Genomic DNA, 16,931 nt, shown 5'->3' with positions numbered 1-16,931 from the left:
TAAAAGACTAAAGAAGCTGCTCACATGGTGCTCCCAAGAAGTGATACAAGGACACTCTGAAGGTCTCTCTGAAGAACTTTGAAATTGATTGGGTGAGGGGCAGCTAGATGGCGCAGTGGATAGAGCACCAGCCCTGGAGTCAGGACACTTAACACTTACAAGCTGTGTGACCCTGGGCAAGTCACTTAACCCCAATTGCCTCACTAAAAAAAAAAAAAAAGAAATTGATTGGGTGAATGGGAGACACTGGCAAAGAATCACCCAGTATAACCTGCCCACATCAATGAAGGTGTCGTGCTCTATAAGCAAAGCAGAATTGCAGCAGCTCAAAAGAAATGTGAGATGCACAAATTTACAGAATCCACCCCAAACATTCACATGGACTATTCATGCCCAACCTGTGGTAGAGCATTCCAAGCTCATATTGGCATGATCAGCTACAATCAGACACACCGTAACTTGACTCTAATCTGGGGATGTCATTTTGGTCCTCTTAGAGAATGAAGGACAACAACCAATCCTATCTTATCCACTTACCAGCTAATTTTTTTTATTTTATTTTAATTTCTAAATTCTTTTCCTCCCTCCTCTTCTTCTTCCATCCACTGAGAAGGCAAGAAAAACAAAATCTATTACAAATATGTATAGTCATGCAAAACTAATGTCCTCATTGGCCATGTTCCCAAATAAGCAAGAAAAAGAAAGAAAAGAGAAGAAAATATGCTTCAATGTTCACTCTAAGTCCATTGGCTCTCTCTCTGGAGGTGAATAACATGTTTCATCATTTGTCATTTAGAACTGTGGTCATTTACTAGCTAATATTAAGCAGAAAGTTATAAAATATGGCAGGCAAACAAGGACTCAGAGGCAATAAGGTGAACTGGAGAAAAGACACTGAGATTTGAGAAGCCCAAGAGATAAACTGATACAAGAATACCAACAAAAGGTGACCTGCAGAGGAAACAATCAAGACTAGAAGTGGCCCCTGCTTCTAAAGCAGGCAATAGAAGGGCTGGCCATACTGTTCCATTTTGCCAGTGCAGTATTTTTGTTACAAGGGTTATAGACACAGGGAAAGATGGATTCAAAGCCATCCTAGAGTACAGTGAATCAGGACAATTACTCCTGAGCTACATGTTTTCAAGTATTTGTGCTTTTGAAAGTTTATACAGAAATTGGTAAGGTAGGGCTTGTGCCAAAGAAAGCAATAACCCTTTCAGTAGGTGCTTAAAAGAAAAAAAAGTTCTCATATGCATATAATCAATCATTCTATACCTCTCCCAGTCTTGCAAGCATCACCCAAGCAAAGCCAAATAATTTTTTTTCCTTTCCCTGGCTATGTCCAAAAGTAATAGCCCTTTGAACAATTTGTATAGTAGACAAAATGGAATGTAAGCTCCTTGAGGTTAGGTGACATCTTAGTGTTGTATTTTTTTTAAGTTGTTTTGTTTTGTTTTGTTTAGTAAGGCAATTGGGGTTAAGTGACTTGCCCAGGGTCACACAGCTAGTAAGTGTTAAGTTTCTGAGGCCGGATTTGGACTCAGGTACTCCTGACTCCAGGGCCAGTGCTCTATCCACTGCGCACCTAGCTGCCCCTCAGTGTTGTATTTTAATCCCAAACATCCATCCCTGTATATAACACATAGTAGGAAATGTGAAATAAACTACTTTCTTCAGACAGACTTTGCTCATCGCTTTTTTACATTAGAATTCACTTGAGCAAGCTGGGGAAAAATATTTCTTAGAGGATCAAAGTGCCCTATATCAAGTAGTGAACAGAAAAAAATCTCACACGGGAAAAGACAGAACATTTATCAGTTCCATACGTTCCAGCAATGTCTGGCTTCCTGTCATAAAACACAGTTACTGAGAAAGGGAATAAGTTAATAATTACTTAATGGTCACTTTGATTTGACTTTAATGGATAAACATCTTCCTGGTCACAGGAGTGCCCAATTGGTGAAAAAAAATAGAGAAAATGAGGTTTCTGAGAAACATGCTTCTAGCAAAAGGGAAAGGACAATTTTTGGATGGCAGTAGTTAAACTGATTTCTACAGAACTAAAAAAAAAAATGCCTGTTGATTGGATATGAAGTGACTTTCACTTCTGGCAAGAAGAAAGACTCATTGGTAGGATTAGGGGAGGAAAGACATTGTGGGAGGGACCTGACCCAGGCAATCCCCTGGTAATTCATGTTTCAATTTGGAGGTAGTCATTGAACAATTTCTTTAAAAGGATATTTACTTAACCAAAGCAGGAAAAGAATACTCAACGAAGATAGGCACTGAGGACATACTGAGTTCATTCAGATAAGCAAAACTCCCGATTTGCTCATTACAGCCCACTGGCCAAATGTTAGACTAAGGTTAGAGCTCTTCCTACCAGTTTTTGGACTCAGAAAACCAGGAAGTGATGCATAGTGTCACTATGATTAGTTCCCTGAACCAATCAAGTTTCAAAGTTGATCAAATAAAAATGAGCATAATTTGCTTGGGAGATGGGAATGAGATTTCTGTACCTTCCACAAATGATGGTTATAAAGAGAAGGAAGTAAAAGTACACTAATGCAATTGAGGAGGGGAGTGTTAGGGGATATTACTGTGAGAATGTCACTTAACTCAGCCAGATCCTACTTCTTATAGTGACAGATTTAAAAGGTTAGTATAAATAATACAACACATTACATTTGGGAAATGTGGATTTTAGGTTAAGAAAAAAATACATCATTTACAAAAGAGCATGGTAATTAAGGACAGTCAGGATCTCTACAAGGAGTCTCTTCATGGGCTCTACTACAAATTCCAAAAAAGGTTAAAAACACTGGAATGAAGATGAGGCCATGAGCAGCCCCAAACATGATGACCAGAAACATGATCTTGAAGAAGGTCCTAAAGATGTAAGCATTTGCTGCAGCTAAGGCAACCACCCCTATAATGGTAGAAGCAGCACCTTGTACCACTGGGTAGCCCAGAAGATCCAATGCCTCAATAACTTTTTGGTTGGCACTCGTTCCGTCACTGGAAACAAATGCATAGGAAATATGAGCGGAAAAGTCTACAGAAAACCCAATACAAATGATCAAGTTGATCATGGATATGGAATCCAGATTGACATCCCAATATGACATGAAACCTGCCACGCCCACAATCACCGATGCAATAGCAAAGGTCACCCACAAAGAACACAGTGGATTGGGAATGAACAATAAAGAAATAACCAACATGGCACCAGCTGCAACAACAACATTTTGAATAGTGTTGTCTACGATCACAGAATACTGATCATAATAGATAAATGCCGGGTGATACACAGCAAGGGAAATGTCACACTGTGAAGCAGTACTTCTTAGTTGGTTTAACATCATCTTTTCACTTACTGCAGTACTGACATTTACTGACTGAATGAAGAACCTTGAAGACAATATTTCTTTTGCAGTGCTATTAACTTGAATGTCCCACCTGTACTCTGGAAAGTTCTTTAAAAATTGATCTAAGTCTCTGAAAAAAATAGTCCTATCATTTATATCTTGGTTTCTATCTTTTAAATATGACTCATATGAGCTTAACCAAGAATCTGAGAAAGTTTTATCCATATACTGACTATTTTCTAATGATTCTATACAATTGTCCAAATAGTTTCGAGTGAGTTCATCCCAATATGGTATAGATTTAGTGACAAGAACCATGATCCTGGGACCAAATTCTGAAAAATATTCCTTCTCCATAGTATAATAAGGAACAATATAAGAGTTATCGTTGGCCAGGTTTCGAAGGTCTATACCTTCCTGGATTTGGAAACACCCATAGATACTAGCAGCCAGGTAGCCAGCATAAAGCAGCAGCACAAACAACTTAGACCAGACGTTGGTGAGCAAGGGGCCATAATACTTTCTAAAAAATACATTCATTGCATGAATTTCTTCTTCACCATTTGGTGAGATATAAAAGCTTTTTCTACAGAGAATCTTTTTTGCAACTGAATATCTGCCCTGTTCCTGTTGAAAGGCAAATTGGCTCAGATAGACTTCAACTTTACCATTGAGGGCAAGAAACGCTCCAAAACAGGTAATGTTATATATAAAACAAAAAAGAAGCGTTGTTCCAGTGTAGATACAAAAGGCCTGCACAGATTTGAAAGAAGTCATGGTCCCAATATAGAAGGCGAGGACATCAGTCAGTGTGGTGATTGTAATGGACACTGCTGCCTCCGCGTAGGTGTCAGCCAGCCTCTCTTCAACACTATGTATGAGTTTGGTTCGTTGCCAGGCAGAAACCATGATGAACATGTCATCAACACCAACTCCTATAAAACAGGGGGAAAGAACTGCAGTTTATAACAGTTCATTCAAAATTAAGCAGACTGATCCCAATTTTTTATCTGTTAATAAGGACAATCTGTACTCTCCTCCCTCCTTTGCAGAGGTGAGAACTATATATTTGTACATTACACATACTGTCAGACTTGGTTGGTTTCCTGGTTAGTTCTGCTGAAATGTTTTTTTGCTCTTCCTTTTTCATTCTTTGTAATAAAGACTGCCTCTTTGGGTAGAGCAAGGAGAAAATATGTTTGGAAATTCAGATAATGTAAAAAAAGACATGAATACAACTTTTAAAAATTGGTATTTTTTAAACAATGACAAAATATATCCTTTATGATAAGCTGAATTACAATTCTATAATTTAACTTGATGCCATCATAATATCCTGGGGGGAAAAGGATCTTGGCTTCTACATTATAAGGAATGGGTCAGGGGCAGCTAGGTGGCACAGTGGATACAGCACTGGCCCTGGAATCCAGGAGGACCTGAGTTCAAATCTGACCTCAGACATTTGACACTTACTAGCTGTGTGACCCTGGGCAAGTCATTTAACTTAACCCTCATAGCCCTGCAAAAAAGGAAGGAAGGAAGGAAGGAAGGAAGGAAGGAAGGAAGGAAGGAAGGAAGGAAGGAAGGAAGGAAGGAAGAAAGAAAGAAAGAAAGAAAGAAAGAAAGAAAGAAAGAAAGAAAGAAAGAAAGAAAGAAAGAAAGAAAGAAAGAAAGAAAGAAAGAAAGAAAGAGGAATGGGTCAGCTTCCTCAAAGGTGCTTGAGTCACAACCCTGAAATCTCATAAACAGACATTAAAACATAATTCCCGGGGCAGCTAGGTGGTGCAGTGGATAAAGCACTGTCCCTGGATTCAGGAGGACCTGAATTCAAATCTGGCCTCAGACACTTGACACTTACTAGCTGTGTGACCCTAGGCAAGTCACTTAACCCTCATTGCCCAGCAAAAACAATAACATAATTACATAGGCCATGTGCCAGGTGGGTTTAGATACTACTAGTCCCCTGGGTCTTTAGCCTTAGAAGGTGATTAGTCCTCATTATGATTCCTGCCAAAGCATGCAAATGCACCAAGGTATTCTGCCACGAGGCTCCAATCTCCACAGACATCCCAGGACCAATAATAGAGTAGCTCACAACCCCACTGTAGGGTGTGATATATTTGGATTAAGGGACTTAACCAAGCTGTGATGTATAGCCAAAGCAGAAGCACAGAAACTCAGTTGGAAGATATGTTATATTTCTCTATTCTAATTGTATTGGAAGAGAAATTTCTTTATAATATTTCTGAGTAGTCATCTAGTTGTCATTTGAACATCTAAAGTAAGGAAGAACTCATCACCTCTAGAAACAGGTAATCCCACTTGTGGATTACTTTAATCATTAGGAAGTTTCTTGTTGCACAGAGACTGGAGTTTCCAACCACTTCCTAATTCTACCAGCTGGGACCAACCAAAACAAGTCCAAACATTCCTTCACATGTCTTCCCTCAAAATATTTAAAGATACCTTTCAGTCCTCTTTAAAGTCTTCTCTTCTCCAAGCTTAATGGCCCTGTTCCCTTATCAGATAAACAGGAAAACATACATGTATTGTAAATATAGGTAGAAGAGTTATAATACTTGGATGCTTAAAATAAATCAATTACATAAAAGAAAATCTGTCTATTTGTTTATATTTATAGTAGACCTTACAAAGATATGAAAAAGTCTCTTTGGTGTAATTTAGAGAAAACTCAAAAGACCCTTTTCCTTGAAATTGTGGTAGGTAGGGAAAAACTCATGTAGCCAGATATGGGCACTTTCCTTCTCCCAGGAGAGACTAGCCCTCAATTCTCTGCTACAAGAAGAAATACCCCCCCCCAAAAAAAAAGCAGAGGAGAGTCCTAACCTTTGTCAGAAGGTTAAAAGTGGGGAAATGTGACAGAAAGAAGGAATACATGAAGAAACATGAAAACTTTGAAACATAAATGTGTGATACTCTTCCCAAAGAGGCAAGGTTCTTGACCTGGGATCTATGGACATCAAAGGGGTCCATGGATTGATTTCAGGAAGTCTATGAACTTGGATGGGAAAATTTACATCTTTATTTTCACTAACCTCTAATGAAATTTAGCATTTACTTCAATGATGAATATAGGCAATAAAAACATTATTCTCAGACAGGACTTCATAGGTTTCACTAGACTGCCAAAGGGAACCTTGACACACAAAGAAGGTTAAGAATTCCTGCCATAGATGGTGGAATTGGACATTAGAAGGAGGAAAAAGTCTCTCGTGTTTTAACCAATTGTAATGAGGACTCAAAGAGAAGTCATCCAGCAGTGGTCAAATGAAAAAGAAACATTACTTATGCTGATGGTTATTTCACCGGTGAGAGGTACTGAGTTAGTCAAAGGTCAAATTGACATGAATAGAGAGTTCTATTATTTTCTCAGGTAGCCTACTGAGATTTGTCAAAAGCTGATCATCATTCTCCATTTCTGGAAAATTACATAGAACCACATGACTCAAAAGAGCAGCAAGGAGTGAAGCCTGGCCCTAGCACAAAGCCCCAATTCAAGAATTAATCTTGGAAATATGAATAAAGCAAAGAAGACATGAACCAACAGGGAAGGGAAGGGAAGGGGTGTGCAGAAGGATAAAGAGGGAAAAGAAGGAGGAAGGAGAAGGGAGAGAAGGGGAAAGAAGGGAGAGAAGAAACATTTATATACCACCTTCTATGTGCCAGGCACTGGCTTAAGTGCTACAGATACAATAAATGCAAAAGACAGTCCTTGCTCTCGAGGAGCTCACAGTCTAATGGGAAAGACAACATTCAAAGAACTATGTACAAACAAGATATATATATATATATATATATATATATATATATATAGAGAGAGAGAGAGAGAGAGAGAGAGAGAGAGAGAGAGAGAGAGAGATACACAAGAGAAACTGGAGATAACCAACAGAGGGAAAGCATCAGAATTAAGGAAGTTTGTGAAGAAGGGAAGAGATATTACTCTTCATTCCTATTTCTGCCAAGTGAATTCAGAGTCTCATGGCTATTGGAAGATAGTGATAACAGTAGGCAAGGTATGGCACAGCTGGCCTAGGAACTGCTCATAAATTAATTTTATTGATTTGTTTTGTTTATACATGACAAACATTTATAGATCATCTCTGCTTCCTCATATCTCTTTTGTAACAAAATAAAAGAACCAAGCAAAACTAGCAATAGAGTGACCTCACCTGAAAAAGCATGTGACATTCTATATCTGTAGTAATCCCCAGCCCCACTTCTCTATTTTTAATAAATTATTTTAACTAATAGAAATATATTTTATATCCATCCAACACCCAACCCAATAGGGGGAATAAAAATTAATTCTTGGGGCAGCTAGGTGGAGAAGTACATAAAGCACCGGCCCTGGATTCAGGAGTACCTGAGTTCAAATCTGACCTCCAACACTGGACACTTACTAAGTGTATGACCCGGGGCAAGTCACTTAACCCTCATTGCCCTGCATAAATAAATAGAAAGATAGATAGACAGATAGACAGACAGACAGATAGATAGATAGATAGATAGATAGATAGATAGATAGATAGATAGATAGATAGATTAACAAATTAATTAATTAGTTAATTAATTAAATTCCTTGCAAAAAATTCATCCATTGGGACATTGAGAGTGTCACTCATTGTGGTGTGAAAGAAGAGCCCCTATTCTATTATACTTACCTTCAGAGTAGTCAGCAAGAAGAATGTCTACCTTAAGCTGAAGCAGCATCACAAGACGTCCAGGTTCATCACCTGACCCCCATCTCTGAAACCTGATCAACATTTCTGTGGGCAGATGGGTCATACTCTATTCCATAATCACCAATTTGATAATCATGGCATCTAAGTGGATAGAGCATTAGACTTGAAGTCAGGATGATCTAAGTTGAAATATGACCTTAGACACTATTAGCTATATGACCCTGTGCAAGTCACTTAACCTGCTTGCCTCAGTTTCTTCATCTGTAAAATTGGGATAATAACACATCCCACGGCTGTTGTGAGGATCAAATGATTCAATAATTCTAAGGCACGGTGCCTAGAACATAGTAAGTACTGTATTAGTGTTTGTTATTATTATTATTAATTTTCTTCACCACCGTTTCTTAATCTGTAATCATGGGGGCAATAATAGCACCTACTTTCACAGGGTTTTCATGAACATTAAAAATGTATAAGAAGCACTTTGGAAAAACTTGAAGTACTTTATAAATATTAGCTATTATCATCATTATAATGACTGTAGTCTCATATCTGGGTATGACAATGAGTAAGTAAAACCTGGATGTCTACTATTCAAGCACTGGGGACTATAGCAATTACTTAAATATCATTCTCTTTATATTTAGAACATATAATTGCATGCTACCATAAGTTCATATCCTTCACTTGTAACAAAAGATAAAAATTATACCAATCTCTTATTATAGATATGGCTTAAATAAATAATTCTTACCTTAAAAATGGAATGAAAAATAGCTAAAGTATGATGTACACCCTAGATTTTGGGGGTGAAAACACCAGATTTCTAAGGGCTCAGAGAAATTATAGCTAACTTTCAATGTACTCAAATTCTACAGGGCAAGTCAGTTGGCCAAGGAGAGATAGAAAGCTGTCAGGAATAAAATTCTGAAGACACCTTTTGGTGGCCCCGAGGAAAGAAAGGAAAAGCAGTCTAAAGATTCTGATGCATATGCACAAGGAACTCATCAACCAACATAGATTTTTTTAAAAAGACATGCACAGAAAAAAAGACAAAAACAGATAATAGACCATAAATACAAAATGACACCATCTTATAAGGAAGACTAAAACCCAGAGAGAGCAAGGCTGTCAAAAGAAAAAAGACCACCGAATTGTTAAAAGCCTATATCAGGGGCAGCTAGGTAGCAAGGTGGATAGAGCCCCGGCCCTGGAGTCAGGAGTACCTGAGTTCAAATCCGGCCTCAGACACTTGACACTTACTAGCTGTGTGACCCTGGGCAAGTCACTTAACCCCCATTGCCTCACACATACACAAAAAAAGCCTATATCAGGGGAAATGAGGAAGATGAAAGAAGGGGCATGAAAAGCTAGCCAAGGCTAGGTGAGTGCTTTGATGAGATGGATGAGTATATGCTAATGAAGAGAAGCAAGGCTGTACTCCATTCTTATTTTATTTCAATTTTCTCGGCAAAGGAAAATGATCCTTGGGCTGAAAAGGATAGGATTTTTAATTTTATTTATATTTACTGGTAAGACTAAAAAAGGAAATAATATTGCATTGTGTAGGTACAGCTTATGAATTCATAATTATGTGAGAAAAGCCTAGAGGAATCATTCACCCTGGGAATTCAACCAACTTTTCCTTCCCAGATCTTTTAACTAACTTTAAATAGATTTATAACCATACCTCTCTTTTGCTTACCTAGAATAAGAAATGGTGCATTGGAAACTGTCAGAACATATGGCATCCCACAATACAGCAAGAGGCCAAAGCTGCTCACCACTGCTAAACCAGCTGAAATGACTCCAAATGCTGCCACCCACATTTTGCTGATCATGTGGTTCATCCTGAAAAATTTGAAGAGAAACAACACTGAGATCGTGACCCATCTACTTCATTTCAGCTAATTTGAAAAGGTTTTGTTGCGTATCTCTGTAAGATACCACAGAACAAAGAATTTATTCAGAGCGCTGACTTTAACTACACTTATTAATTTACAGAAGTCCCCACTTTGAAAAGATTGAACTTTCTTCTTTTTGAAGGTTAATGACTCCCTCAACACGGATCTGCAGAGAGGTATACACAAGATAATGCAAGCCTCCTTTTTTTTTTTCTAGGTGTAGCTATAAACATGCCCCACATCCTCTTTCAACAGGAAATTATTTAGGTTTATTTTGAGGTAAATGGCATAGGCATCCTCTGAAATCCTCCAGAGTGTAAAGTCCAGAATTTTGAGTAAATCACAGAAACACAGACTTTCAGAGTAAGATGGGACCCCACCATCCATCTAGTCCAGGGCTTCTTAATTTTTTTCTACTCATGACCCCTTTTTGGCCAAGAAAAATTTATTCAACCTCAGGGATATAGGTATATAAAATTAGTATACATAACCTTTTACTGTTGCCAAATTTTTCACAATCCCCACATTCAGTTATGCAACCCCATATGGGGTTATGACCCACAGTTTAAGAATCTAGAGTATAAATGAGGAAATTGAGACAGACAGAGATTAAGTGACTTGCCTAGGGTCATATAGTTAGTATCTGAAGCAAGACTCTTTTTTTTTTTTTTGGTGGGGCAATGGGGGTTAAGTGACTTGCCCAGGGTCACACAGCTAGTAAGTATCAAGTGTCTGAGGCTGGATTTGAACTCAGGTACTCCTGAATCCAGGGCCAGTGCTCTATCCACTGCACCACCTAGAGGTCCCCTGAAGCAAGACTCTTAAGTCTAACATTCTATCATCCCTTATGCCACCAAACTATCTACAATCATTGCCCCTACTTTCTCTCAGCTCACCTAATTCTCAGTCTCTTATTAACCTGACTTCCAACTTCATTGCTCAACTGAAACTGCCTGTTCCAAAGTTACAAATGATCATTCTCATATCCAAGGGTCTTTTCTCAAAGTTCATTCTTTTTAACTTCTCTTCAGCATCTGACACTACTGACCACCCTGTCCTCCTGGATATTTGCTCCTTTCTGGGAATTTGTGACATCACTCTCTTATGATTTTGCTCCCTCCTATTTGGTTGTTCCTTTTCCATCTCAGCTGAGCATTGATAAGTGCCTGTTGTATGTCAAGTGTTGTGCTAGGAGCTGGGGATGCAAAGGAAAAAAAGGAAGGGGACAGCCCCTGCCTTCAAAGAGTCTGTATTTTATTAGAGGGGACAACATATACATGTTGATTTTTAAAAATACAAGGGCACTAGGGGTGGAGATAAAGAAAGGTTTCATGTAGAAGGTGGCGCATGAGGCAAGTTTTGAAGGAAATGAGGATTTTAATAGTTAGAGGTGGGGCAGCTAGGTGGTGCAGTAGATAAAGCAGTGGCCCTGGATTCAGGAGGACCTGAATTCAAATCCAGCCTCAGACACTTGACACTTACTAGCTGTGTGACCCTGGGCAAGTCACTTAACCCTCATTGCCCCACAAGAAGAAGAAGAAGAAGAAGAAGAAGAAGAAGAAGAAGAAGAAGAAGAAGAAGAAGAAGAAGAAGAAGAAGAAGAGATAGAGGTGAGGCAAAAACACATTTCAGGCATGGGGTATAGTCATTACAAAGGTACAGAGATGAGATGTGGATACAGGCATGAGGGACAATAAGGAGTCCACTTTGGCTAGAGCACAAATTAAAGAGTATAGAAAGTGAAGTAATACATAATAGGATTGGAAAAGGTAAGTTGGAGGCAGTTTGTGAAGGGCTTTAAAAGCAAAACAGAATTGATGGTAGAGGTAATGGGGAACCAAGTCATCAAAATCTTCCATGTTCCTAACTCCATTGTAGTTCAAGGCTCTGTCCTAGCCCTACATTCCTTCTCAAGGTGATCTCATGAACTTCCATAGATTCAATTATCATCTCTATGCAAATGACTCCCAGATCTATATACCCAGTTCTCACTTTCTTCAACTCTTGTCCCACAATATTAACTTCATTTTGGACATTTCCATTTGGATGTTTTATAAACATTTTAGACTGAATATGTCCAATATAGAATTCAGTATCTTTACTCTAAAAGCCAAACTTCTTCCTAACTTCCCTGTTGCTATTGAAAGCAGCATAATCCTTCCAGACACTCAGGTTTGCAACCTTGGCATCACCTTGACTTAGGACTCTCCATAACATTTTTCCTGCCACACTCTCATAGCACCTTTATTGCACTACTTTTATACATTTAACTATGAAAAAAGTAAATTATAGGGGCAGCTAGGTGGCACAATGGATAAAGCACCAGCCCTGAATTCAGGAGGACCTAAGTTCAAATTCAACCTCAGATACTTGACACTTACTAGCTGTGTGACCTTGAACAAGTCACTTAACCCTCTTTGCCCTGCCCCCCCAAAAAAAGTAAATTATGATAAGAATTGCACAGAAAAATCTCTTCTACCAGATTAGAAGCTTTCTGAGGGGAAAGTTCTGTTATTTGCCTTTTTTGTCTCCCTCAAAACCTTTATTATACTTTGATATAATAGGTGTTTAATAAACATTTATCGAATTAATATAGGATGCTAAAATAACTGGTTGAAATTTTTAAAAGTCAAATACATTTTTGTATCACTCAGGACAAAATACAGTTGTTTTACTCAATTCAACTAGTATATTTAAAACTGAATTCATTCAAATATTTCTTGTACACAACTTGTATTCTTTGTAAGAATGATGGAAATTGGGGTAGCTAGGTGGCACAGTGGATAAAGCACTGACCCTGGATTCAGAAGAACCTGAGTTCAAATCCAACCTCGGACACTTGACACTTACTAGCTGAAGGACCCTGGGCAAGTCACTTAACCCTCATTGCCCCACAAAAACAACAATAGAATGATGGAAATGCCATGCTAATTTTTGACACCTCTCCCCCCCAAACAAAGATTTTTTTATATTTAAATTCAGAGCTAAAATTTCTGTTGTCAATATAGCCAGAGAGCAATTTGTAACCTGAATTGTGCACTTGCTCTCGCTCTCTCTATATATATATATGTGTATATATATATATATATATATGCACACATATACACATATGCATATATCTGTATGTATATGTGACAAACAGGATGGTTTCAGAAAAACCTGAAAAGAAATACATGAATTGATATATAATGAAGTGAACACAACCAGGTGAATATTGTGCAATATTGTTCTATGAAGAACTGTGAATGACTTAGCTATTCTCAGCAATACAATGATCCAAGACAATGGTGAAACATACTAACCACTTCCAAAGAAAGAACTGATATTGATTGAACACAGTTTGAAGCATAATATTTTTCATTTTCTTTCATTTTTTCTTTTATTTGAGTCTTCTTATACAAAATGACTAATATGAAAATGTTTTACATTATTGTACATATATAATAGATACCTAATTGTTTATTCTTCAGGGAGGGGCAAGGAGAAAAAGAGAAGGAGGGAGAGAATTTGGAACTCAAAACTTTAAATAAAAATGCTTTTTAAAAAGGGGGGAGCACAGTTCCAGAAATCTGAATTTATAAAACAAGAAAAAAGGGAGATGATGTTTTGATAAATAAATTCCTTACTTTCTTAAAAAATTATAAGCAGAAAAACACAGATTCTCAGGGCAGAAAAATAAATTCTCATTTCTGTTACAGTCAGGACACATACTTTAAGGATTCCTGCTATGTATTTTTTTTAATTTAACATAAAAACCAGTGACTTATTCAAGGTTCCACTGCTCTCGAAATATAAGATTATATTACATACAATTATAAAAATAGGACCATTAAGACGGAGGATAAGGTTAATATGATATGCCAGTTCTAATTTGTACCAGTTTCTTTTGCTTCTAAGCTTACTCAGAAGCAAATGGTGATGGAGATAAAGAGAAGATAATATTCAATTAAAGCGTTTTTTTAAAAAAGCACAGTTACCTGTAACATGAGACAATTGAGAAGAATATGATGAGAAAATAAGAGACAGAAAACAATGGAATAACTTCCTCCACGTTTCCTTCAAATTCCTTCTGCCTGGATAGAGATGTAAAGTAGAACACCTGACATAAAACAGAAGCAGGCAAATTACAATTTTTTATTTGTACATAAAATTTAAGGGGTGAAATACGACAGTTTAAAATTTATAACATGTAAAAATTCTAGGATAAATTTAAATATACAGATTCTATTTTTTGCTACAAAAAAGAATGCAAATTTGCTAGCACCATCCCATCCTCTTCTCTCATATTACCCACCGAGTCACAACCTCCTTTGCTTTTTATTTTTAAGGCTATTAACTTAGGAGTGCACTTCCTTTTTTTTTTCGGGGCAACGGGGGTTAAGTGACTTGCCCAGGGTCACACAGCTAGTAAGTGTCAAGTGTCTGAGGCCGGATTTGAACTCAGGTACTCCTGAATCCAGGGCCGGTGCTGGAGTGCACTTCCAAAGTCAATTTTGAACCAAGAAAAATTAGGAAAATTAGTGTTTCCAATATGAACAATCTAATATCAGTGAAGGGGGCAGCTTCTTACTACACCCAATTCCATACCCTCTCAAACAAACAAACAAACGCTAGAGTCTAGAACCCCTATTCCGCTCTGGTGATGAGAGCCTAGGTAGCCTAGGTAGGTCTGTAGGCAGCTTCCACCCTGATGATTTGAGATTACAGAAGGAAACTCGCAGAAAAACCCAGTCCGCATAAAGCCCCTGACTTTGCCAGAGGGGAACTCTCATGTAAAAGTGTTTCCTCTGGAAAGTGTAGCAGCATAGTTGACAGTGAGCCAGCCAGATTTGGATTCAAGTACTGCCTCTGACACATATTGGCTGTGTAACCCGGGCAAGTCACTTAACCTCTCTTGGCGCCCTAGAGCGAGGAAATCTCACGTTCGGTCCCCCTTAGCCAGCCTCCCCATCTCCAAGCCGCACGCTCCTGTAGGTACTTACCTCCAAGTTCTCCACCTGCAGGTTCTGCCCCACAGACGAGAAATTCTGGAGGAAAGCGTCCAGCCATTCGCGGCTCTTTTCACGGTCCAGCGCGGAGTCTTCGCGCAGGTAATACACCAGCCTCAAAGCCTTAGCCTTCTCCAGACTCCTCATCTGGCTCGTCCCGGCCCCGAGCTCCACGCCTCCGACCACGCTGCCCAGAAAGACCGGCTGCCTGCTATTTACCAGCAGGATGGGGAACGTGAGGTTCGTGGGGAGATCCTGAAATTGTAGGAGTGGGTTGGGGAGGCTGCACTCAGAGGGCGTCCCGGCACACTGGTTCTTGTAGGTGATGGAGACCCCTTCTGCGTCCTTCACACTGAGGCTCTTCACGTAGGTGTCCAGCAACCTGACCTGCTTCCAAACCGAAGGTGTCAGCAACGAGCCCGAGGTGTTGACCACCAGGAGCGAGGCGAACGAGCCCTCTGTCGTGAGGCGGGTCGCCGAAAAGCGCTGGGAGTCGTTGGTGGGGAAATGCTCCTGGGCCAGGCTCCTCTCTCCCTTCGCCGGGCCCCCAACGGGCGTGAACTGCTCCTCGATGTTGTTCGTTTTGCGCTCGGCCAGGAACATAAAACCACTTCCCAGGCCGGCCGACAGCAGCACCGGCAGCAGTAGGAAGACCCAGGGGTACCTGCCCACCAGGCTACCCAGCCTTCGGAACAGCCGCGACAGGGGGGCCTCAATGCAGTCGGTGTGGCACTGGGGTGTCCTGACCTGAAGGGCGCGGTCTTGGCTCCTGCGGCCACCGATTGGGAGGGAAAGTGACACGTCTACCAGTAATAGCGATTTAGGCTCCGGCGGTGGCGACCACAGATGATAATCCAAGGGCAACATCTGGCCACCCTGGGTCAACCTAGGGATCGGACTGGCTGTGGACATCTTGCGCCCTAAGAGCTGGCAGGTGTTAGCCTCCGCCCGCGGCTGCCTGGAGAAATCAAAGGCAGCGCTGCCCGGAGGAGCTGCCCCAGTCCCTCTGGTCGCTAGTGGAAAGTTTTGTCTGACTTCTCGACACGCAAGTTCCTACGGGTTCCGCGGAAATCACACCCAAACTCAGCCTTAACGACAGATGACGGAGAGGCGGGGAAGTGAGACTCCAAGGACTTTTTCCTGGTCTCAGTGTGACCCTTGTCGTCACAACCCCCGAGACCTTGGCACTGGCTGAAACAATACTTGTGGCAGGATACCGGGGAGGCGGAGAGGGGGAATCTCAGGCAGTGAGCCAATCTTGTTGGGAGATTCTCTCCACCCCATGTGGGCCTCTAGCAAAAGGGTCCACACCAAGAGGATGTACAGCAAGCACCATAAGCTCTCGCCAACAGAGCCTTTCAAATGTATGTAGAGATTAATGCACCAGCAATGTAGAAAAATCATCTGGTCATTGAAGTGGTGTTTAAGGCCCTTCCAGTTTCACAGATAGATGTAGAATTTTCTAAGGATATGAAGGATAACAATGGATCACAGCCAGCTCTGAATCGTTCAAACTAATGAAAGGAAAATTTTCCCCCCTTATGGGTTTACCCAGCAAAACTGAATATAATCCTTCAGAGGAAAAATCAACATGATGAAAAGACCAGAGATGAATAGAAAATTTTCTTTTCAAATACAAGACTCAAGAAAAGCATATCAAAGTAAAGCATTCCAAAGAGAAATCATAAGTGACTCAATAAGGGTAAACTGTCTACGTTGCTATACAGGAAGATGATACATGTAATTCCTAAGAACCTTATCATTATTAGGGCAGTTAAAAGGACTCTAGGGAGACAAGTGGGCATAAAAGTGAGTGCATTATGTTGGAATGATCTCAAAAAAATAGATAGGCAGGAAAGAGGGTTCACTGGGATAAGGGCGTAGGAAGAAGAATGAAGGAAATAATCTCACATAAAAGAAGCATGCAAAGAAGAATTTGTGTAATGGATATGAAAATGGGGGAGATGG

At 39.8% G+C, this 16,931-nt stretch overlaps 1 protein-coding gene across 1 annotated transcript; it reads right to left on the bottom strand.

Annotated features, from left to right (window-relative positions):
- Nucleotides 1-2,747: 2,747 nt before the first annotated feature.
- On the bottom strand, nucleotides 2,748-16,247 carry PTCHD3 (patched domain containing 3). The gene is made up of 5 exons (XM_043967513.1): nucleotides 16,167-16,247; nucleotides 14,958-16,016; nucleotides 13,953-14,074; nucleotides 9,777-9,922; nucleotides 2,748-4,303 (listed from the first exon to the last, which is right to left on the bottom strand). Exons 1-5 carry the CDS (start codon nucleotides 16,245-16,247, stop codon nucleotides 2,748-2,750), a joined length of 2,964 nt encoding a protein of 987 aa, XP_043823448.1.
- Between the last annotated feature and the right edge of the window lie 684 nt (nucleotides 16,248-16,931).

This window comes from Dromiciops gliroides, chromosome 5, assembly GCF_019393635.1.
Source record: "Dromiciops gliroides isolate mDroGli1 chromosome 5, mDroGli1.pri, whole genome shotgun sequence".
In the NCBI taxonomy this organism is placed as follows: Eukaryota; Metazoa; Chordata; class Mammalia; order Microbiotheria; family Microbiotheriidae; genus Dromiciops; species Dromiciops gliroides.
The sequence above is the reverse complement of the archived record's forward strand: the minus strand, read 5'-3'. Positions and strand labels throughout refer to the sequence as shown.

Bases quoted from the DNA above. Each gene is read 5' to 3' on its own strand.
- PTCHD3 (XM_043967513.1), bottom strand. From the start codon at position 16,247: ATGGGGTGGAGAGAATCTCCCAACAAGATTGGCTCACTGCCTGAGATT. The intron at 16,017-16,166 runs GTATTGTTTCAG...CGGAACCCGTAG, and splicing joins TCCCCGGTATCCTGCCACAA to GAACTTGCGTGTCGAGAAGT. The intron at 4,304-9,776 runs GTAAGCAAAAGA...CCTGTTTTATAG, and splicing joins TGCACCATTTCTTATTCTAG to GAGTTGGTGTTGATGACATG.